Consider the following 21,974-nt stretch of genomic DNA (forward strand, 5'->3'; position numbering starts at 1 on the left):
AAATACATGTTTCTGGTACTCTATACAAAGCCGCCTAGAGTCTGTTTGATGTCAAGGTTAACTTAGACCCATTAAGCTTTTATTAGTAAAACCAATGAAGTCAATGCCAGGCGCCCAACAGAAACTAACCTCCCACATACTCATGGCAGCCAGGTGCGCAATCGCAGCAGCCTGAAAGAAACAGGGGTCAACCTCCCTAGACAGTCATTCAAAAATTACATGACGTTCTGTTGATGGAAACGCTATCGGCCTAAATTAAACATAGCCCAAAAAGCTGTAACAGAGTTTGGGACTGATGGATGCACAGGTAGAACAGACTTGGGGTTAGAAATAAAAGACGGTGAGTTTGGTTAAGGATGAAATATACAAACAAACCACAATATTTGTATAATCACAATGAGCCCTGGGATATAATTCTTATTCTTACATCAATTAGGTTATTTTATGCTTGGGTTAATAGGGACGCCCGAGGTTCTATTATTGATGGTTGTCTTGTATGTTGTCCCCACCACTCAAACTGCTACTCCCATTTTATTTGTTATAGCTTCCCCTGGCCATATATAAGACAACATAAAAAAATATTAGTACAAAGAAAAGAGTATTAGAATATATAAATAAATTGCAACCTCTACATGATGTAAATGTGTCAGAAGACGCATGTTCTTCCGTAACACCAGTGAAACAAATGTATAATGAATGTAGGATGCAGCAGTGTGATTTGCATAATATCACTCCAAAAAGATTGGGAAATTGAAAAGATTTATATGATAGCAAATGAATGAGTGGTCGCTTATCATGCAAGCAATGTTCTGCCACTCACACTGCATGTTATTAAAGTAAAAAGTGACAACATTATTTCACAGATGAGAGGGCAGCCACAGCACAACTCAGATAGGATTAGCAGCAACATTAAGGAACAAGACTAAACAAGATGATAAAAAGGTATTAACTTTCAATTTCTTGGCTATAAATATCGCTTATGAGAGCCATGGCTTGCCGGTACATTATCACTGTGATAAATTTAACTCCCTTTAATGCATGCTGTCAATCCACATTCCCAGTGTGTTTACTTTAAGGATAATAATTGCCTTCTTTAAAAATAGGCGAAAGAGCTAAAAGCAGAGGGATGAGTCATGCGGAATGGCCCAGGAGAACCAGGAATGACTCAATCTGACTCCTCCAGCTGCTTCTCATACAGTTGGCCAAGTAGCTGTAAAACACTTTGAGCTTATATCTCAAGCTCAAAAAGTATTGCACTTCGCAAAGTACATGTTGCTTCATTTCTGGATATAGAAATGTATCAAGTTGACGTGCATAATTTTGCCTATCTATCAGACACACAAATATGTCTGGGAGCAGGGGGGGGTGGATTAACACCTTGGCTGCCAGAGGGGCCAGCAACATATTGCTCTACAATGTGTTGCTGGCACCTCAGGCAGCCAAAGGGTTAAAACATACCCCCTGTGTCCTTCTGTGAAGTATGGCATGAAACACAAAATGATTGTAACTAAAAAATATAAACGCAGACGTCTACATTATACAAATATAGGACGTTATGCACCAATGTTTCTTGGTGGGAAACTGGTTCTTGGGTAACAGTTGGCCAAAAAGGAGCGTACAGATCTACTACTTCTTTAATTTACAGACCAAGGGTACCACGACTTTCTTTACTTACATGCTTACAGATTTTAGTCACGCGCTTACAGATATGGGCTAACATGACATGACTCTGGGTCAAAAGAACCTGTAGTCGAGACAAAAAAAGGATTTGATTAATGGGAATCTAATGGTAGGTTATAAGTGGCTCGTGAAGTTGAGAGCATGCGGTTGAGAACAAAGGGGAAATGAGAAACAACCTATTCCAGTGTTCCTGGATATAAATGGGTGGTGACTCCTTCCCAACTGCTCTTAAAATAAGGTTAGGTAGCTAGTGGTAAAAATGTTATGAAACAGAGAATCTATTGTATCTATTGTATGAATGCTAGTGTATCCATGTGGTGCTGGCAATATCCTCTTAATTTATGGATGAGATTTAGAATATAATACTGTGACCATTTTCATCCACAATTATGTCTTCTTCTTTTGTATGTAAGAGTGAACAAGAGGGGTGTCCTGGGGGTCGGAGGGGGTATGTGGGGTGGTATGGTCATAAAGCAAAGGGACAATGGAGAATACCATAGTCATGGATTGGTGGACCCATTTACTGATAAACAGCAGCCGCTAATTATATGGGTTTGTATTTGTTTTGAAGATGTAAATCTTAAGGAAAATACTATTTTAAAGAAAAAAACAATGCAGAAGTTCATTACAGCGACAAGCAGATATAATGAGTCCTAGTTCTATAGCAGTTTACAGTGAAATAGAAACTACTCCTATGTACTGAATATTTATACTGTATGTACTGTATATTTATACTGTATGTACTGTGGTACCAACTACCCAAAGTTCTTAAGAGAAAAGTTAACTTAGAGCATCAATGAATACATTGGCTATTTATTCTCCATGATGAAGACTGTATCAAAATGAAATACATTAACGCATTCTTTGTAACAGAGAAGTTTATTTCTGCTGAAACCCCATAATCCACAATAACAAATAGCAGGAATAATTGTTTCCCACTATTATTTTATCCTATGTTTATGTACAGTGTATTTGGATATTTAACATTGGAGGAGGAGTGGCTGCCTAGCATGTAATACCACAATAATGGCAGTAACATACCCTAGCTTTATTTCAGTGCCTCCTGTTTGTGACCTTGTTCAAGTCGCCTTAATGGTAGTTGCTTTAGAAAGCAGACCACTAGACTGTAAAGCGATGGCAATCGGAATTTATGGTGCACGGTAAACTCTATGTACAGCAATGCGCACGGTGTAAATATAATTTGTTATATAATTAGTTCTGTGAATAAGCAGAATGAGCACTTTATAAGCACAAAACAATCGAGTCAATGGCTACAAAAATAACGCTGATTGGTATGCGAAGCATTATTGCATACCGTAGTACATTTCGTAATGGGCCTGTCCGAGCATCTATTGAACAGCTGCAATTTATATTTTTAGTTGCACTACTCTGAGACGTCTTTAAATCGAGGTGCAAATACAGTGCCATAAGAATGTCTTAATGGACCAATTGCTACAGTTTGGCAGGCTAAATTGAGAAGGTGATAGACTTTTGCACTTTAATATTAAACCAGCTATGAATTTTGCAGTGTATGTTTAGAAACCTATCTGTGGATACGTACTTCATGGTTCACGGCAGTTAGGGCAAGCTAGAAACGGTGAAGGAGAAGAGGGGGAAGGAATGTGTGCTGCATATATAATCTTCTGGCAAAAAGTTTCGGTACATCTGGAGGTCTCTTGAAGGAATGTATGGTGGTACTGTAGGTAAATGTATGACTTCTCTAACTGCGGGTTGGACACTTCAACAAACATTTGGCTGTATTATATATTTATTGCAGCCACCAAAATTACCATATCAATCCAGAGAGGAGCATTTTCCCAATGGAATTTGAGTAAATAATCACAGTCTAGAGGTGGGACATACAGTACATGGGGTTTATACTGAGCTCACGAGATGCAGCTAAGTGCACAGCCAAACATGTTTTGCTTCTAACTTCATCAGTTACTGTTTAAGAAGCTTGTTCATTTGGTATTCTGAATGCCAGCTTTTTACCTTGTTTTTTGCAATATATACAACACGAGGTTTACAAAAGAAAAGATATTTTGTGCAGGCATTCAGCAGTACATTTTAGCAGTTGGGGGAACACATAAGTTATACATTCTGCCAAGAACAAATGGAAGTACAGCGGAGGTCATTTCATGTAAGTAAGACTACTGGGTACTTCAGGAACCATACTGAAAAAGTACAATACATTCTTTGAAACTTGTTACCACTTCCAGACTGAAGGTTGTATCCATCATAAGGAAGCAGTACATATTAGTAAGATTGATTGTACCTTTAACAGATGAATCTTTGTAACCCAAAACAACCACACACCTGTTACTAGTCAACAAGACACACTAACGCACAATAGTTGAGAGGAACCTTTTTAACAGCATCTAATTTACATCCATCGCTGTGCAATGATGAAATCACTAACATGTGATAACATGGCTGAAACTTTGCAACGAAGAACTGAGCTAAGAAAATGGCTGGTGTATAAAGATAAACAATGATGTGTCTTTCAGGGATAGAATGTAACGTTTTCTTTTAATCCATTTCCGGTCAGAGCATTTTAAGGGGAGTTGCTTTTATTTATCCGTGGTGTTATTGATTTACCTTTGGTAGTGGAAAGAGTATAATATTCTGGGGGTTATTAATTAAAAAAACAACAGAGCTGATCAGGGCACTATCGCAGTTGAATATCCTGTCTGTCTTTGCTTAGCATTGTGTTAGTACTAAAATTTCCCTGATTCTGGAGAAGTATAGATTCTTTATAGATAAGCTACCTTTCAACAAACTACCAAATAATTATTCATATACGTAAATAGTGAGTACAGGGTTCTCAATACTTTTATAAACATATTATTTCATGGTACAGGCAAGGCATACCCCGATTTAAGGACACTCACTTTAAGTACACTCGCAAGTAAGGACATATCGCCCAATAGGCAAACCGCAGCTCGCGCATGCGCCTGGCAGCATGTCCTGAACAGCAATACCGGCTCCCTACCTGTTCCCTAACTGTGCGCTACCAGGGAGACTATAGAGCCTGTTACAAATGCGTTATTTACATCAGTTATTCACATATATGACGATTGCAATAAAGTACATACATCGATAAGTGGAAAAAAGGTAGTGCTTCACTTTAAGTACATTTTCGCTTTACATACATGCTCCGGTCCCATTGCGTACGTTAATGCGGGGTATGACTGTACACACAAAAAGATCTGAGTGGTTTCAACCTCTCCATACAGTACATACTACACTTTCATTAAAAGATAGTGCAACCTGTGACAAATGTCATCATAGTGGCTATTTATGAAAGTATCCCGACAGCAAAAACAGGGCAAACCCAGTAAAACATACTGCACCAGATTTATTAAAGGGGAAAATTACCATTGCCTTCAGTGAGATTATTTTTCTTTTCTTTGATAAATCTGTTTTTGTAATTGTAATACAATGGTTCCTGACACTGAAACCTTGTAAATCAGCTATCGCCTTAATAAATCAATGCTAGGATATAGCTTCTATATATAAGTAGGTTTTTTTTTAAGCAAAATAAATAATAAACAATGAAATGCATAACTTTAATCTATCTGCTGTGGATGTCATTTGTAGAGACGTGTGAATTATTCTCAAGTGAACCTAAATAAAGCCATTTTTGTGCTGTTTTTTAAACTGTAGGGGAAAAAAACCAACGTCATTAAAAACATCATGCAATTGGCTATAATAATAGTCCTAACCTTATTCATAGAATTTATAGAGATTAGGGAATAGTGATTTAACCTGAAATTGTGTCGTTTCTAGCATCAGAAGCCGCACACAATCCACTGATCACATTTTAACTAGACCTGTTACTTTGCCAGCTCTGAAAGATCTAATATTTGTATTATTGTTTCCCGAGCAGGGCCCTCGTTACCTTGTATCTGTTTGCGCTTGTTTCTCCTTATTTAATACGTGATTCTGTCTATGTAATTTATGCCACTCTGTTCCCATTGTACCACCCTGCGGAATATGTTGGCAATGTTTGATTCCTTTTCTACGATTCATGAAGCATGAATGGTACCGTATGTAATGCTACGTCTAGCTTTAACATTGGATGATATTACATTGATGGGCTAAACAATGGAGTTTTCTTTAACTCATTTCCCCTGTAAGTGCAAGAAGCTCAGGGACAGATGGAAATACTGTCCACTTAGGGGTCAATTTATTGAAGTCAATACGGAGGCAATAGTAATCTAGAAAACTGCACCAGAGGTCACAAAGGAAACACATACAAATCATTTGAATTGGGTTCTGACGCTTTTGAGGGCACCAGTTTTGCAGGCAGGAGACTTTGATAAATATACAATTCCACCAGCTTCCTTTTTTTGTGCGCCTCTGTGACTATCCAATGCATCTTTAATCACCTAACTATATTTGCCTGTCCAATGTCTTTTGGAAGACAGATGCACATACAAGGTTGCCACATGGCTTCAGATTAAACGCCTGTTTTAGCCAGCGATGCTTTTAATATATAAACCAATGGAAGATCTAAATACCCAAACTGACTTCACTCTTTGCCTTTGAATCTATTAATGGAAACCTCAACTACATTATATACTGTAATATCTATGGCCAATGCTGTGTTTTTAATGTAGAACGTATAGGCAGCCCCACTTCCATAGGTATATTCAATGCATACCCTTGATTTTCATCAAGCCTCACCCTTGTTCAAGAAAGTCCTTGTAACATTTACACAATAACTACATTGCTTAAATATCCTCAGTCAAACAAGTTAATTTGGGGTATTTGGCCCACGATTCCAAAAAATATAATAAAATGAATTTATATTTAAGAAGATTATATGTATCCAATACCTGTAGAGTCATTAAGGCTGAAGGAAATTTGAACTGGTTTGTCAGCAGGTATCCTTGCTGTGCTGATCATGTGGGCAGTGGAACTGTGACCTAGAGGCTTCTAGCTGTGTTATAACTGCAAAGGAAAACATAAAATACATGTCAAGCCCTTTAACTGGCGATGAAGATAATCACGTTTAGGATATTGCAAAGGAAAAGTAACGAGAATGCACGAAAAAACATGGCGGGCGACTGAAAACATATTTCAAAAGCATATTTGTTATCATAAAATAGAGTCGTTGTAGGCTTAAAGACATTTTAGGGGACCAAGATAAGAGTTCTTCATAGGTAGCATTATAATAATAATAGCATTTTCTTGTATAGGGCTGCTAGTTTTATGTAGCGCTTTACAGAGACATTTTGCAGGCACAGGTCCCTTCCCATGGAGCTTATAATCTATGTGTTTGGTGCCTGAGGCACAGGGAGATAGGGTGACTTGCCCAAGGTCCTGACACTGGGAATTGAACCAGGCTCCCCTGCTTTAAGCTCTCAGTGCCAGTCAGTGTATTTACTCACTGAGCAACTCCCTCTCCCTATAGAATAAAGAGTTTTAACAGGTCTATTTTCCATGTGTACAATTATAAGTAAAATAATAAACTAAAATACATATGTATGTTCTTGTATGGTTCAACATGTTAGATGTCAAAGAGGTATATTTTAGGTGTGCCCACTAAATCTAAAATTTCACCTCCAAAAGTTACAACACTACAAATAACCATTATTAGCCCAATAATTTGCCACGTAAACATGTACAATAAATCATCAGGATAAAATGTCACTATAAAGATTTTTATCTATGCAAATACAAGAGAATATTCTTTGCTGAAAATCATCGTTCGACATTGTGGTTTTGACTACGTAAAAATAGTATAGCTATTCCAGTCATAAAAAGTTAAAGGTATGTCTGTGTTCTTGTTTCGCTATGTCGGGATATGCAGTGTATGTCCAACAAGTCATGAGCACTGCGTTTCCCCCACAGAGATTACAGTCTCCGCACATACTGTATTGTAAGTCACAGGAACATTATTACCCTACTCGCTGAAGGGAACTACTGTGAGTAGACACTGAATTATTCTTTTCTGGTTTTAACTCCAGCTCTTTAGCCACTGAGCCGTTCTTTGTTAAATCCATTAGATATTGATCAACACAACAGAAAAAAAAACAGAAAGTCTCCTCATGTAAAATAAGCTTACAGAAATTCCAGCTTCTGGAAAAAGCAACATGTTGTTTCTAAATTTGAAACATTATTCTAACTTCTTTTTGTATGCTAATGCATTCATTCTACATTCTATCCACTTTGCAAACACAGCCTGCACATCTAATTGCACTCTCTTTCTTAATAGATAGAACATATTGTATCTAATTAAATCTGGTATCTACTTAACCTCTATCTGTATGCACTGGATGGGAGGACAGCATGGCAAATAGATGTGCTTGTTGCATTACGCTTATTTCTTCTTCCCACTTACTGGGCATATCTTGTACAACCTTTGCCAACACATTTCCCCCCTTGTTTCCACGCGTTACAAGCATGCTGGCTCTGTACATACTGTAGCTACCGTCACCATATGGGGTGGCAGAGCAGGGTGCTGAGTTTGAAGTGCCTAAGCAGGAACTTAACCTGCAGCTGCCTGACTAACACAACTGCCTGCAATACTGACAGTTGTATCTTTCCCAAATCTGTATGAGAACGCAGATTAAGGGATGTTACAGCTTCACCAGTCTGGTTCTGTTTCCACACCTGTTGCCTTACCTCACTCAGCTGAGTGTGTCTGCACTTGAGTAATCCTCCCTGGGTCAGCCACTGCCTTGGCTTGTCTTTGCCTTTATGGAGTGAAGAGTCAATAAGAGTAAAGTCGGCACCTGCTGCATAGCAACACACTGACAGGGTTTGAGAGGCTGGGGCAGCTGTTATGGCCGCATGAGACTACCTGCACTTCTAAATGGCTTTCCCCCCTCAACCACCAGCACCTTCCTTTTTCCGCTTCTCTCCTCAATCCTACTTTCCCTGCCCTTCCTTCCTTACACTGCACATTTAATATGTTGTCATGCTTCAGAAGGGAAATTACTCCCGTCAGGGGGGCTTTAAAAAAAGTGACAACCCTTAAGAGAGTTCAAGGCTTTTAATTCATTAGTCCTGGCAAACCTAAAATACAAACAGACTTACTTCACGGGACAAGAATGTTTTTTCAGCATGACCCAATCAGTGTCTGTGTCTATTCCAGCTAACTGGCAAAGATAGGGTGACTGCAGTCAGCAAAAATGTCTGTGTCTCCAATCAGCTGGGGATGACATGGCCAACTTGGAGAGGCTACAAGCAGGTTATCAAATAATAGGGTTAGTTATTAGAAGAAGGCTCAGTGTTTTACATCCCAACAACCACTGTAAGTTGAGAATATGTAAGGTTCACTTACCCTTACAAGAGGCTAAAATATCTATTTAAGTTTTTTTTGTTTTTTTTTTCAACCTTAATTAATTTTATTTTCACTTAAACACAAAGTTGTCAACCTCCACAGTTGGGGACAAATGGTATTTTAATAGAAATGTACTGATTTGTAGTAGTGAGACTCCGTCGAAGTCTACAAGATGTGGATGCTAGAAATTCTGTACCGAGAATGCCAAAAATCTGTGACATTTGACAGTTCTATTTCTATCAAGTAACATTTTAAAAAATAACTGAGTTGCCTCCCTGGCCAATTGGGAAGCTCTCCTGATAGCTTCATTTCCTTGTTCTGGTAATGCTTTATTACCAGTCAAACGTGCCCCAAACGGACCAGTGAAGCAAAATGGGGATACAGTATTTATTAGAGATGTGCACATTTTTTTGCAGACATTCAACATTTTTCCACGAGTATGGCATTTATCCGCAGGTGCGAATATTCGTGGCTCAATCTGCAAACAGGCACAGTAACTACTTAAAAAAGTAATAATAATAATATTTGGCAGGCAAAGTATTTGGGCACGGCTGCCCCCGCAACGGTGCAAATGTCGGCATTAGGGGAAATTTCTGTGTACATTCACAATCGAATAATATGAACGGAATAACAAATTTTTGTTTTTACAATTGCCTGTCAAATTGGAGAATATGGTTTAGGAAAATTCGCCTGAATTTTCCCGTGCCAAATTTGAGGTTAAATATTGGATCGCAAATCAAATTTCGTCAAAAATACTGCGAAGAAATTTTTACACATTTGTCCATCTCTAATATTTTTAAAGAAGACCAAAAAAGGCACCATTAGTATATCTATCTTAATAATATTCAAATGAAATATGTGTTGCGTGTGCTTTTTCAGAGCAGTTTCAGTGTGGTAATTTACAATACTACTGTGAATAGACAGATGGATTTGAGTAGAAATATATTTTGACTATAAATGAAGGCTTGTTCAATAAGAGAGGCTCAATTTACAGCTAATTACTTAATCTAATAACTCATGACCAATATTTAAATAATGAAAAATACCTGTCACGAACAAGGCCTTCTGTGCACTTTCAACTCTATTATGCAATTTCAACCATATATTGCAGTTAGCACTTATTTACTAATTTAATGAGTAAACTATATGCCAACATATTTCCGGTCTAGCAGCTGTGCAGATAAAGAACATTTATTTGTTTAGGTATGAGGACCAGCAACAAAAAAAAAAGTTAAAATGTGTTATTGGAACCATTTTTAATTTTCTTTTAAATATTTAGCTACAGTATCAAACAGTACAGAACCCTATAGTAGAACTATCAAAATCAGAATTAACAATAGTGTCATTGGGAATCTGAAAGAATAAGACAATGGTATACAGTAATTGAGTTTAGCCTGGACATCTCTTGGTTCTATGGAATTGTACATCCATTTTATATATAACAGTGTTTCCCCCACTCTCTGGGAGATCTGCCTATTACAGAGTATTTGATGCTGGCTACCTGCTGGTTCACAGGATGCTGAGTCGTCCGTGGGTGATAGTGAGGACATCAGGACAGGCTTCTGGGGTAGATGACTAGTCTATCACATGGTGATCAGCGCCTCCATCTGCTGCAGGCTCCAGGGATGTGGAGACAATCCCTGCAGAAGAATTTACTACTACTCCCCCTGATAGATTGCACACCAGGCCGGAGTATATTTGAACACAGGAACACTTTATTGTAGTATCAGATGTATCAGCATACACTGCACAGCACACTTCTTGGGTTTCACCCCCATGATGCTCCTGGACATCCACCCCTGGACAAGGGCACCAAGGGCAGTCCTTGCTCTTCCCTGGCTCCCTAATAGAGTCAGGGGTAAGGTAATTACTCCTCACTCCCCCAAGGGGGAGGGGACAGTAGCTGCCAGATCCCTGCACACTTCTGCGTGATACCTGTCTCTCTCAAGGGGGGAGAGACATTAACTAAATTTGAGTGTGCCGCCCATTAAGTACAGAGGGGTAAGGTCCAAGGTCTGAGCCCAGGATTGGGAAGAACACAGTCCCTGGCCCACCTCCTCCCCTAACACTCAAGGGAGCGGCTCTGTGGGGAAAATCCCTGCATTGGCCCTGACACTGTCTGCACTGTTACCAAGGCTGACATGTCAGGGAGGGCAGACTAGTAGCCAAGCCAGGCATGGCTACATATATGTTAACTGAGTATTTACAAATGTGACCTGAGCCATTTGACATGCTGGAAAATGTAGTAAACAGGACATAACATATAGTTGATTTTGTATAGAATTCATAATAACGCTGGCCTAGCATATCACAACATATCAACACTTTTAAAATGCTGTCAGAAAAATGGGTCAAATCTACAGGAGATATGATAAGCAAATTAAATATGTTGTCCACAGTGTCCCCCAAAATGCTTTTCCAGTGGATTCCCATAGGCATGTGCCTGTGTTTTCCAAAAGTCTGTAGAGTTACACTTATTTCCTGGAAGACTGGTAGGTGGAATACCAGAATGCCAAAAATTCCAAGACTCAAATTCAGTATTAGATTGGATACATATATATATATATATATATATATATATATATATATATATATATATATATATATATATATATATATATATATATATATATATATATATATATATATATATATATATCATATTTGCTAACAAAAATAGCCTTGCTATAGGTATAATTATACTTGAATTTCCACTGTATTGTTGACATTCAGTTTTAGAATTGCGATACTTTATAGAAGCAATCCTCCTCACTCATTTTATTTTTATCCCTCTTTTATTAAAGAATGGGAACCGGAAGGGCCTTTCCCTGGTTTTCAAGGTAATTACTGCTGTAGCTATTGGATTTAAATCTCCCTCCTCGAGTAACAATATGGTCGCCAAATTTCGCCGGAGCCACAAGCCAATAGGAATCTGCAATGTCATTGATTGGGTCTTTCTATGGGACGCAAATTTAAATACCTTTATAAAAACAGGAAGTGAGCTAAAAATAATGCAGTTCGGGTTCAGAGGATCCCCCAGGTTCCCATTCTATCATTACAAAAAGGATCAGGTTGGCAGAATTGCTGTATTAAATTAGATGGATTTATTTTCAAATTATACATGATTTTCTTATTGAGCTGGGTAATCAAACTTTTTTTTATGAGCTTATCAATGCCTTTTTCATGTAAACATAGATAGCTGTTAAAATTAGTATTTCTTTATTTTTGGGATGTTTACTGTAAGTAAAGATAGAGCATTGTATCTAAATACACATATAAGATGCCTTTGTAACTACTGTATACACACACACGTGTGTGTGGGTGTGTGTGTGGATATGTGTGTGTGTAATAAAAGACTTACCGACAAAAGGTGGCCATTTCCCAGAATCCCTTGCTTTAGAGGAAGCACTGTACACTGGCGACACACTTTATTCGAGCTCGGTTGGTCCCACGAATTCGGGTATACCCGGGTGTATTGAGGTTTGTGACTGTTTTCTGCCCGAGTGCATTGAGTTATTTTCCAGGCAGGGATTGAAGCATTTTATTCCCGCTGGCTGCAATACTGCACATTATATATATATATATATATATATATATATATATATATATATATATATATATACTGCATTACAATTCATGAATTTATGCCATCTGGTAGACACGCGAAGCATTGCAGCCTATTAAATCCTAATCATTATCATTTAACAGATCAGCCGCCCATCAGCCAGGCATGAACCCAGGCTGGGAAGGCAAACGCAACGGGGCTTGTCAGAGGTGAGGAGCGGCGCATTCCAGGTATCTGCCAGGTACATACCGGGTATTTGCTCGAATAAAGTGTGTCGCAGCAGTATGCTAAGTGATAATGGAGAAAAGCACGGTTGCATACCGGTCTATGACATGTGAATCTGCTCATGAGTAATATTTTTATATGCTATATGCTATACGGTGGAAAGTTTTTAGTCACCTTTTCACCCACCATAACCTAAATAATGTGTAGTGAAGACCTACCCAAAGTCTCAAATTGCAAAACCAGTACAACCAACCTCACACTGATGAGACCCAAAAGGTTGAAACAGTCTGTCTGTGAGTGGGTTCACTGGTTTTGCATCTCATCCCAGGCTATGTTTAAAAGCTGTGTTTAAGACAGCAAGAATTGACTAAAGGGCTCCATGTAATAATGGACCTGAGACAAAAGGTGGCACTGTGTGCTCATTTGCATGTCATTTCCCAGAATTCTTTGCTGCAGTGGAAGCACCGTATGCTAGGTGATAATGGTGAAAAGCAGGGTTGTGGTGGTTTGTTCCTTTATTGTCACTGAGGATGGTCCCTTGCTCTATTACACATATACTCCCAGCACCTAGGACAAAGGGTTACACATATATTTACTAAGTGGTGCTATGCCATAAGCCATCTTCTAGCCTTCTAGCCTTCAGCCCATTCAACTTTTCTAAGAGAAGATAAAAAACACATTGTAGAAATGCTGACATGTTAATTGAGTGTGGTACCTGCCATCCACCTCACCAACATGACAATCCATCCCCAGAGGGAACATTTTTCTATCACCATCTAGAACAGTGTTTCCCAACCGGGGTTCCGCGCATCCTGGTGCCTTAGGATTTCCTTTGGGAGGAGGAAGCAGCATTGGCCTAAGAGAGGAGAGGCAATGTCTCTGTCGTGTGTGTGTGTGTGTGTGTGTGTGTGTGTGTGTGTGTGTGTGTGTGTGTGTGTGTGTGTGTGTGTGTGTGTGTGTGTGTGTGTGTGTGTGTGTGTATTTCTGTGACTGTTCTGTTTCTGTGTGTGTTTTCGATGACCCTCTGCTCCCTGTAACTCCTGTGACCCTCTGCCCCCTCTGACTCCTGTGACCCTCTGCCCCCTCAGACTCCTGTGACCCTCTGCCCCCTCAGACTCCTGTGACCCTCTGCCTCCTCTGACTCCTGTGACCCTCTGCCTCCTCTGCCTTCTGTGACCCTCTGCCTCCTCTGACTCCTTTGACCCTCTGCCCCCTCTGACTCCTTTGACCCTCTGCCCCCTCTGCCTCCTGTGACCCTCTGCCCCCTGTGACCCTCTGCCCCCTGTGACTCCTGTGACCCTCTGCCCCATTTGAATCCTGTGACCCTCTGCCCCCTCTGACTCCTGTGACCCTCTGCCCCCTCTGACTCCTGTGACCCTCTGTCCCCTCTCTAACTCTTGTGACCCTCTGCCCCTTCTAACTCCTGTGACCCTCTGCCCCTTCTAACTCCTGTGACCCTCTGCCCCCTCTAACTCCTTTGACCCTCTGCCCCCTCTGACTCATGTGACCCTCTGCCTCCTCTGACCTCTCTGACCCTCTGACTCCCGTGACCCTCTGACTCCTGTGACACTCTGCCCCCTCTGACTCCTGTGACACTCTGCCCCCTCTGACTCCTGTGACCCTCTGCCCCCTGACTCCTGTGACCCTCTGCCCACTCTGATTCCTGACCCTCTGCCCCCTCTGACTCCTGTGACCCCTTCTAACTCCTGTGACCCTCTGCCCCCTCTAACTCCTGTGACCCTCTGCCCCCTCTGACTCCTGTGACCCTCTGACTCCTGTGACCCTCTGCCCCCTCTGACTCCTGTGACACTCTGCCCCCTCTGACTCCTGTGACACTCTGCCCCCTCTGACTCCTGTGACCCTCTGCCCCCTGACTCCTGTGACCTTCTGCCCACTCTGATTCCTGACCCTCTGCCCTCTGCCCCCTCTGACTCCTGTGACCCCTATGACTCCTGTGACCCTCTGCCCCCTATAACTCCTGTGACCCTCTGCCCCCTATGACTCCTGTGACCCTCTGCCCCTCTGACTCCTGTGACCCTCTGTCCCCTCTGACCCTCTGCCCCCTCTGACTCCTGTGACCCTCTGCCCCCTCTGACTCCTGTGACCCTCTGCCCCCTATGACTCATGTGACCCTCTGCCTCCTGTGACCATCTGTCCCCTCTGACTCCTGTGACCCTCTGTCCCTCTGCCCCCTCTGACTCCTGTGACCCTCTGCCCCGTCTGACTTCTGTGACCCTCTGCCCCCTCTAACTCCTGTGACTCTTGTCCCCCTATGACTCCCTGCCCCTCTTTACCCTCTGAATGTCTGTCTCTGTCTCCTGTGTCTCTCTGCCCTGTGTTTTCTGTGACCCTGTCCTGTTGTGGGGGTGCCTCAGCAACTGAGCAGTGTGATTAGGGGTGCCCTGAGAGAGCAGAAGGTTGAAAACCCCTGATCTAAAGGGTATCAGAGCAAGTTGATAATACAGCATGTTCACCTTTAAGTGGTAGTTGTGCCCCTGTAAAAATGTTGCACTTTGTCATCATTCGTGTTTACTCTGAAGTGGAATTTTTCACACTTTATTTAAAAATTAACTATGGATTTCCCTCCTTGAAAATAAACGGTGCATCCATCATTCAAGAGAAAATAATCTTTAAGTGACATGCTAATAAGCATGTCATTTAGTAACATTTGCAGAATTGATCAACAATGCAGTTTTCTGTTCAGCTAATCTAGACTTCGAGAGGGTAAATCTAGCTATCTGTATCCACCGGCGGACCTCTTGGGGACATACTGCTGCCTCAGTCACCTGCTGCTGTGCTGGAACCTTGCAGGCCAGCAGACAAAGAGGTCATCTCCTGTGCCCCCGTATAATAAATCCCTAACTCTAGTCCCCACAATCCTTCCTTCTCCGCCCAGGAGCCCAATTTACCCCCAGCTGTCCATACATCACTAAGGGAATCTCACCCTACCATCATGCCCCCCTTCTCTTCTGTGCCCTGTGTCCCTTTTTAGCATGGCTATCGCATAATAAAGCCCATTTGCTGCACAATCCAAAGTGCCCATTTTCTTCTTCTACAGTTAGAGTATCCTACTAGTAGGGTTGCCAGGTGTCCGGTATTGAACCAGACTGCCCGGTATTTGGTTACTCTGTCCGGTAAAAAATTTGAGATAATACCGGACATGTATTACCTCTCTGGACTTAGTAACCTGCCAGCAGGGCGGCTGGAATTGTGGAATTTCCCCTGAGAAGGGATAGAGGAGGGCTGCTGCTGCTAGGGGGCTGGGTAGCTTCATCCATCCTGTTTGGCTGCTGCCGTGTAATGCAGCCAATGCAAAAGGAAAGAGGAGGGGGAGCCCCCTCTTGTGATGCTAACCTGGAGCAGACTATGCTTTGATATAATATATCAACAATATTCATTGCATGAGACAGTTCATAAAACTCAGGAATCCAAATTGTCCAATAATAAACACACTCCCATATACTAGCCACTAGCCTGCATAGGTATATCTTATGTGGTAATCTGGGTCATGTGAAGGACTGATCACATAAACGAAGTAAAATTCATTACTCACTGCTGACCTTGGAGGATATCCTGGTCCTGTCGGCGTGCTCCTACCCAGGAGTAACTGCAGAAGGTAGAGGAAAAACGGCGGTGCATCTGCTGCTGTTGAAGATAAATTGTAACCACAAAACTGCAAACTGCAAAGATCTAGGTGCAAAAATTTATTGTAGGCATATTAAAAACAGCCAAAAGATCACTCTGACGCGTTTCACGTGGTGTCCCACGCTTTATCTTTGAGTATCCACAGTTTTGTGGTTCCAATTTATCTTCAACAGCAGCAGATGCCCCGCCGTGTAATGCAGCCAATCAGGATGGAGGCGGCAGGAGCCTGAGGGTGTGGCCGAAGAGCGAGAAAAATCATGGAGCAGAGAGAGGTGAGGTGGTGTCCTGTGTGTATTTGTTCTGTTTTGTCCTGGTGTGTGTGTCTGTACTTGTACTGTTTTGTCCTGGTGTGTGTGTGTGCGTGTGTTTTTTCTGTGGCTGTCCTGTAGGGGTGAGAGAGGATGAGGGGGGGGGGGGGTGAGAGAGGATGAGGGGGAGAGAGGATGAGGGGAGGGGGGTGAAAGAGGAGGAGGGGCGGTGAGAGAGGATGAGGGAATTTGTGGGAGAGGAGCATTAAGATCAGTATTGCTCGCCATGTATGACTGCAGGTATGTTATTTATAAATGATCTGACTGTTACGTAATTTGTTCTAAATTTCACTCCAAGCATGCACCAATTTGCATAAATTTGCACCATTTCGTATTCTATTTCTTAAAAAAATCCTTGGAAGGGCGCTCCCTCCCAAAACTCCTCCCCAGACTTTTTACGAAACAGAATATAAAATTGGTGCATGGAGTGAAATTTAGAAAAAAATGATGTAACAGTCAGGTCATTCATAAATAACATTCTTCCCCACCAACGATTCTCGCACGTGTCGCACCAGTATTGTTGGACAAGCCACCTGGCAAACCTACAGTAATCCTACAGGACCAAGCAGGGGGCCCCCTCGAGATAAGAGCACCGGTCAGATAAGTAATTGGACTCTAAAAAAAACCCATGGGAGGAGTGCACAAGAATATTCTATTTTTGGCCGTTTAAGCCTACCGTATGATCTTATGATTTCTTTTTCATTCTGAATGAGCCTGTTACAGAAACTGTTGCATGGCTGGATGTGCTTTGCCTCTTGTTGCAACTCCAACATACATAGATTTAATATCATGATAATAAAGGTCTAGCATAATTAAAAGCACCAAATATGGGCAGATTAAACAGTTGCATTTTATTTGTTATAAATATATTGCACAACAAGTGTTCCAGAAGGTTATGTTTAGAAACTCATAGAAGTGATTTATGAATATCCATCCTTGACATAGCTTACATTTTTGTGGTGGAGCTATGATCTTTTTAGCTTTGCAAAGCTTAGCACTAAAAAATATGTTTCACTTGGTACTCAAGGAATAATAATATTACAGAGAGGAGGTGCCAAGATCCAATTTATGGTGTGCTTAAATGGGAGGTGGAAGCTGGACATTTATATATGTATATATTTGCAATGGAAAATCAATCAACTGATCTATTTATCTATAGATATGGAAGTAGGTGTGTGAGAGTGGCACACTACTGCTTGTAAAGAATAAATTAACAATATTGCCTCCTGGTGTTCACCCTCTGTTGACCCCGGCGTCTCAAAGCTGGATCCACGTATAGTATAGATAAGTATCGGAAATGGAGGAAGCACACAGGAGCCTTTTGTATTGTATTGTATGTCTTTATTTATATAGCGCCATTAATGTACATAGCGCTTCACAGCAGTAATACATGTGGTATTGGATAGAGTTCAAAAGAACTTCTGTTGTATTAATACATCAGAGCAGGTATGCAAACATTGACGTTTCTGGACAACCCTGTCCTTTCTTCAGACCTGCTCTGATGCATTAATACAACAGAACTGCATTAGGCAGTGAGGCATTTAAAGTGAGGTTTTTAAGTGATACAGTTAGACTACAGTTTGACTAGTGGTGACTGGGGACTGCACACTCTTTTACTCAAGACAACAAACGGTAAGCTATTCAGATCACACTATGATCCCATGCTTGTTAGCCTGCATAGTTTAACCCCCCACCCCTTTACAACTTCTTTCACTGCAGCCTCTCCCAAAACTGACTGCACAAAACACTGAAACCCTGAATTGACCCTAGCATTGCAATGCAGCAAAACACATGACAAGGTACAGGTTCACCCCTGCTGTTTAGTCTGCACACACTCACTCTGCTCACAACAGCTCCTTGCAGCACTGTCTACCTCTGGCATCATGAACCTGCTATGTCTTCTAACTTTTTTCTTTCTCCTGGCCTCATGGAGATGTTACTCCCTCTATCCACTACAAACTCCTCCATCCTGGCCCGCACCCAACATCACCATACACCCTGGACTACTCAAAAGCCTTTCATTATCTATGGAATGTTGGTGGAGAACTCTAAAAACCAGCACACCAACTACTGCTCACTCTAATGGAAAACACCACAAATTTACAACTTGTAAACAACTACCCAAATTTCTTCTCATACTATTACTCTCTCTAGCAGGTGATATTGAAACTAACCCAGGTCCTCCCATTTCAGCTCTGCCCCATGCCCCTGAGAATTCCACCTTTAAATTCCAAAAAGGGCTATCTGTCGCCCATATAAACATCCGGAGCCTGCTGCCCAAACTAGACGAACTAAGGGCATGGTGCCTTATGCATAAACCCAAAGCCATCGTTCTTACAGAAACATGGCTATCCTCTAAAACCCCTGATGCAAATATCGCCATTCAGGGATACTCCATTTTTAGGAGAGATAGGTCAAAGAGAGGAGGAGGGGTGTTATTTTATATTGCAGACACCTTACAATTTACACTGCTACATTGCCCACCAAGTCCACCCTCTTTTGAAACTCTAGTTGGCAAAATCTGCCTCCCCTTTTCTAAGCCCATCTTGCTTGCTGGCATCTACCGCCCCCCTAAAGCCCCTCTACAATCCTTGACTGATATCACCCAATTCCTTGCCTCCATTTCCTCTCTGAATGAGAAGAGTGAGCTGCTAGTTCTTGGGGATTTCAACTTCAATTGGCTTGACCCTAAAAACCACAAAATCCAGATACAACTCAAGTCACTTAACCTATCGCAACTCATTTCCCAACCGACACGAATAAACCTGAAGTCGCATAACCATTCCTTGCTAGACTGGATTCTCTCCTCAAACCCCAGCAGAATCCAATCCTCTGGCATCCTTCCTGACATTTTCAGTGACCATGCAATAGTGTACTGTGTAAGGAAAATTAAACCGCCCCATTCAAGCCCCAAAGTTCTCCTCACTAGAACATTTAAAAACTTTAACCCACAACAGTTTCTGGATGACCTTACCAACTGCCCATGGCACAGAATCGATTTAATCCCCGACCCTGACTCTGCGCTCGACTATTTCCAATCCGAGTTCTTAAAACTCTGCGATACCCATGCTCCACTACGCAAAATAAGGGTACGGGGGGCCCACCTTCCATGGGTTACACCTGACCTTATAGCACTCTACCAGTTCAGGGATGCCTTGTGGAAAAGCTACAAAGTAACTGGCACTACCAAGGATCTCAATCACTACAGATGCCTGCGGAACGTGTGCACAAGGCAAACAAGGCATGCAAAAGCACAATATTACTCTGACAATCTCCTCCAGAATACATCAAACCCAGCTAATTTCTGGAAGGTTATCAACAATATATTCCAGCCTCCTAACCATCAACAACCAAGTAATATCACTAAGGGGGATATTACTCTGACAAACCCCACTGACATTGCAAATGCATTCAATGATTACTTTGTGGGGTGTGCCACTAACTTATTAGCGAAACGCAGCACAAACCCCAAACCTGAATCTCATCCTGGGAGTACCCCTATAGTCCCACTCCCTCCCAACACTGCCCACAATTTTCAATTTAGCCCAGTATCTGAAGAGGAGATTACACAAGCGCTCCTCAAACTAAAACTAAGCAGCCAATGTGGACCCGACTTACTACAATCTAGGTTCCTACGACTTGGTGCCCCAGCCATTGCCAAACCAATTGCGTCCATAGTCAACTCTATCCTGTCTGCAGGCCATATCCCTAAGACCTGGAAAACTGCCAGAGTTGTCCCAATCTTCAAAAGTGGGGACAAAAACACTGTCTCAAACTACAGGCCAATCTCACTTCTCCCAATTCTATCCAAAGTTATGGAAAAATGTGTCCACTCCCAATTAAGCGATTTCTACACCAAGACAAATTTCCCTAGCCAATTCCAGTCTGGGTTTCGTCCCAAACACTCCACCGTAACTACCCTGCTAAAAGTTTGCAATGAAATCCAGTGTGGAATGGAACGGGGACAACTCACTGGTGCAGTATTCCTAGATTTTGCAAAGGCTTTTGACACAGTTGATCATGCTATCCTGCTTAACAAACTCCAGAGCTCTGGAATAGGGAAACATGCTTTAAACTGGTTTCAGTCCTACCTATCAGGAAGATCCCAACATGTGTCCATCTCAGGCTCTAACTCCAACCCCCTGGATATCACTTGTGGTGTCCCGCAAGGCTCTGTTCTGGGGCCCCTACTCTTCTCAGTGTTCATTAATGATCTTCCCACAGCTTGTAAGGAAGCCTCAATACACATGTATGCAGATGACACAATCCTGTATGCACACAGCCATAGCCTCTCTGACCTTCAACACATACTTCAGTCTGACTTTTTGAGACTCGAAAACTGGATTTCCCAAAACAAACTGTTTTTAAACACTGACAAGACTGTAACAATGGTATTTGGGACCAAGACTAAATTTGTAAAGCTTCCAGTGACTGAGCTCCTGATTAGAACCAACGCTAAAACCACCCTAACACCTGTCACTAGTTTTAAATACCTGGGCTTATGGTTTGACTCCCACTTAACATTCGGGATGCACATTGATACCCTGACAACCAAGACCTATGCCAAACTAGGGGTACTTTACAGGAACAAATCCTCCCTAAGTCTCCTGGTCAGAAAGCGTATTGCACAGCAGATGCTAATGCCAATTATTGACTATGGAGACATAGTATATGGCTCGGCTCCTCAAACCCACCTTAGCAAACTTGACACCCTCTACAATTCAATTTGTCGTTTTGTTCTCCAATGCAACTACAACACACATCACTGCGAAATGCTCAAAGAACTAGATTGGTCAACACTAGAGTCTAGGCGCAAAGTTCACCTTTCCTGTCTCACCCTCAAATACTTTCTGGGCAAGCTACCCAGCTACCTGAACAAGCTCCTCACCCCTACCACATGCAGTACCTATCACCTGAGATCAGACTCCAAAAGACTATTCATGGTCCCAAGACTCAACAAAGTATCCGGACGTTCCTCCTTCTCCTTCCGTGCACCCCAAAACTGGAACAACCTACCAGAGACTCTCATATCCACCACCAGCTTAAGTTCTTTCAAATCTAAGGCTGTCTCACACTTTAATCTGGTCTGTAACTGTTTCATACGCTCATAATATATATTTTCTTTAACTGTGCATGCAATGTCTTGTATATAAATGTATACCTTGTTCATTTATGTAACTGTATTTGTAACCATGTATTATTTGTTTTACTCTGTGCCCAGGACATACTTGAAAACGAGAGGTAACTCTCAATGTAT

The 21,974-nt window shown here is 41.7% G+C and overlaps 1 protein-coding gene across 5 annotated transcripts in view; it reads right to left on the reverse strand.

Moving 5' to 3' along the window:
- The window catches only part of MAP3K7CL (MAP3K7 C-terminal like), a 75,359-nt gene that overhangs the window by 26,767 nt on the left and 26,618 nt on the right, over positions 1-21,974 (reverse strand). Inside the window, exons 1-2 of one of the 5 annotated variants that reach the window (XM_075593915.1) lie at positions 8,302-8,694; positions 6,522-6,636 (exon numbers count right to left, since the gene is read on the reverse strand). In XM_075593915.1, coding sequence (XP_075450030.1) covers positions 6,522-6,591 — 70 coding nt within the window. In that variant the 5' untranslated portion in view covers positions 6,592-6,636; positions 8,302-8,694. Of the gene's footprint in view, positions 1-6,521; positions 6,637-7,945; positions 7,966-8,029; positions 8,160-8,301; positions 8,695-21,974 lie in introns of those variants that run through there. The other 4 variants (XM_075593913.1, XM_075593914.1, XM_075593917.1 and 1 more) reach the window with 4 other exon arrangements.

The sequence above is a fragment of the Ascaphus truei genome, chromosome 3 (genome assembly GCF_040206685.1).
Source record: "Ascaphus truei isolate aAscTru1 chromosome 3, aAscTru1.hap1, whole genome shotgun sequence".
In the NCBI taxonomy this organism is placed as follows: Eukaryota; Metazoa; Chordata; class Amphibia; order Anura; family Ascaphidae; genus Ascaphus; species Ascaphus truei.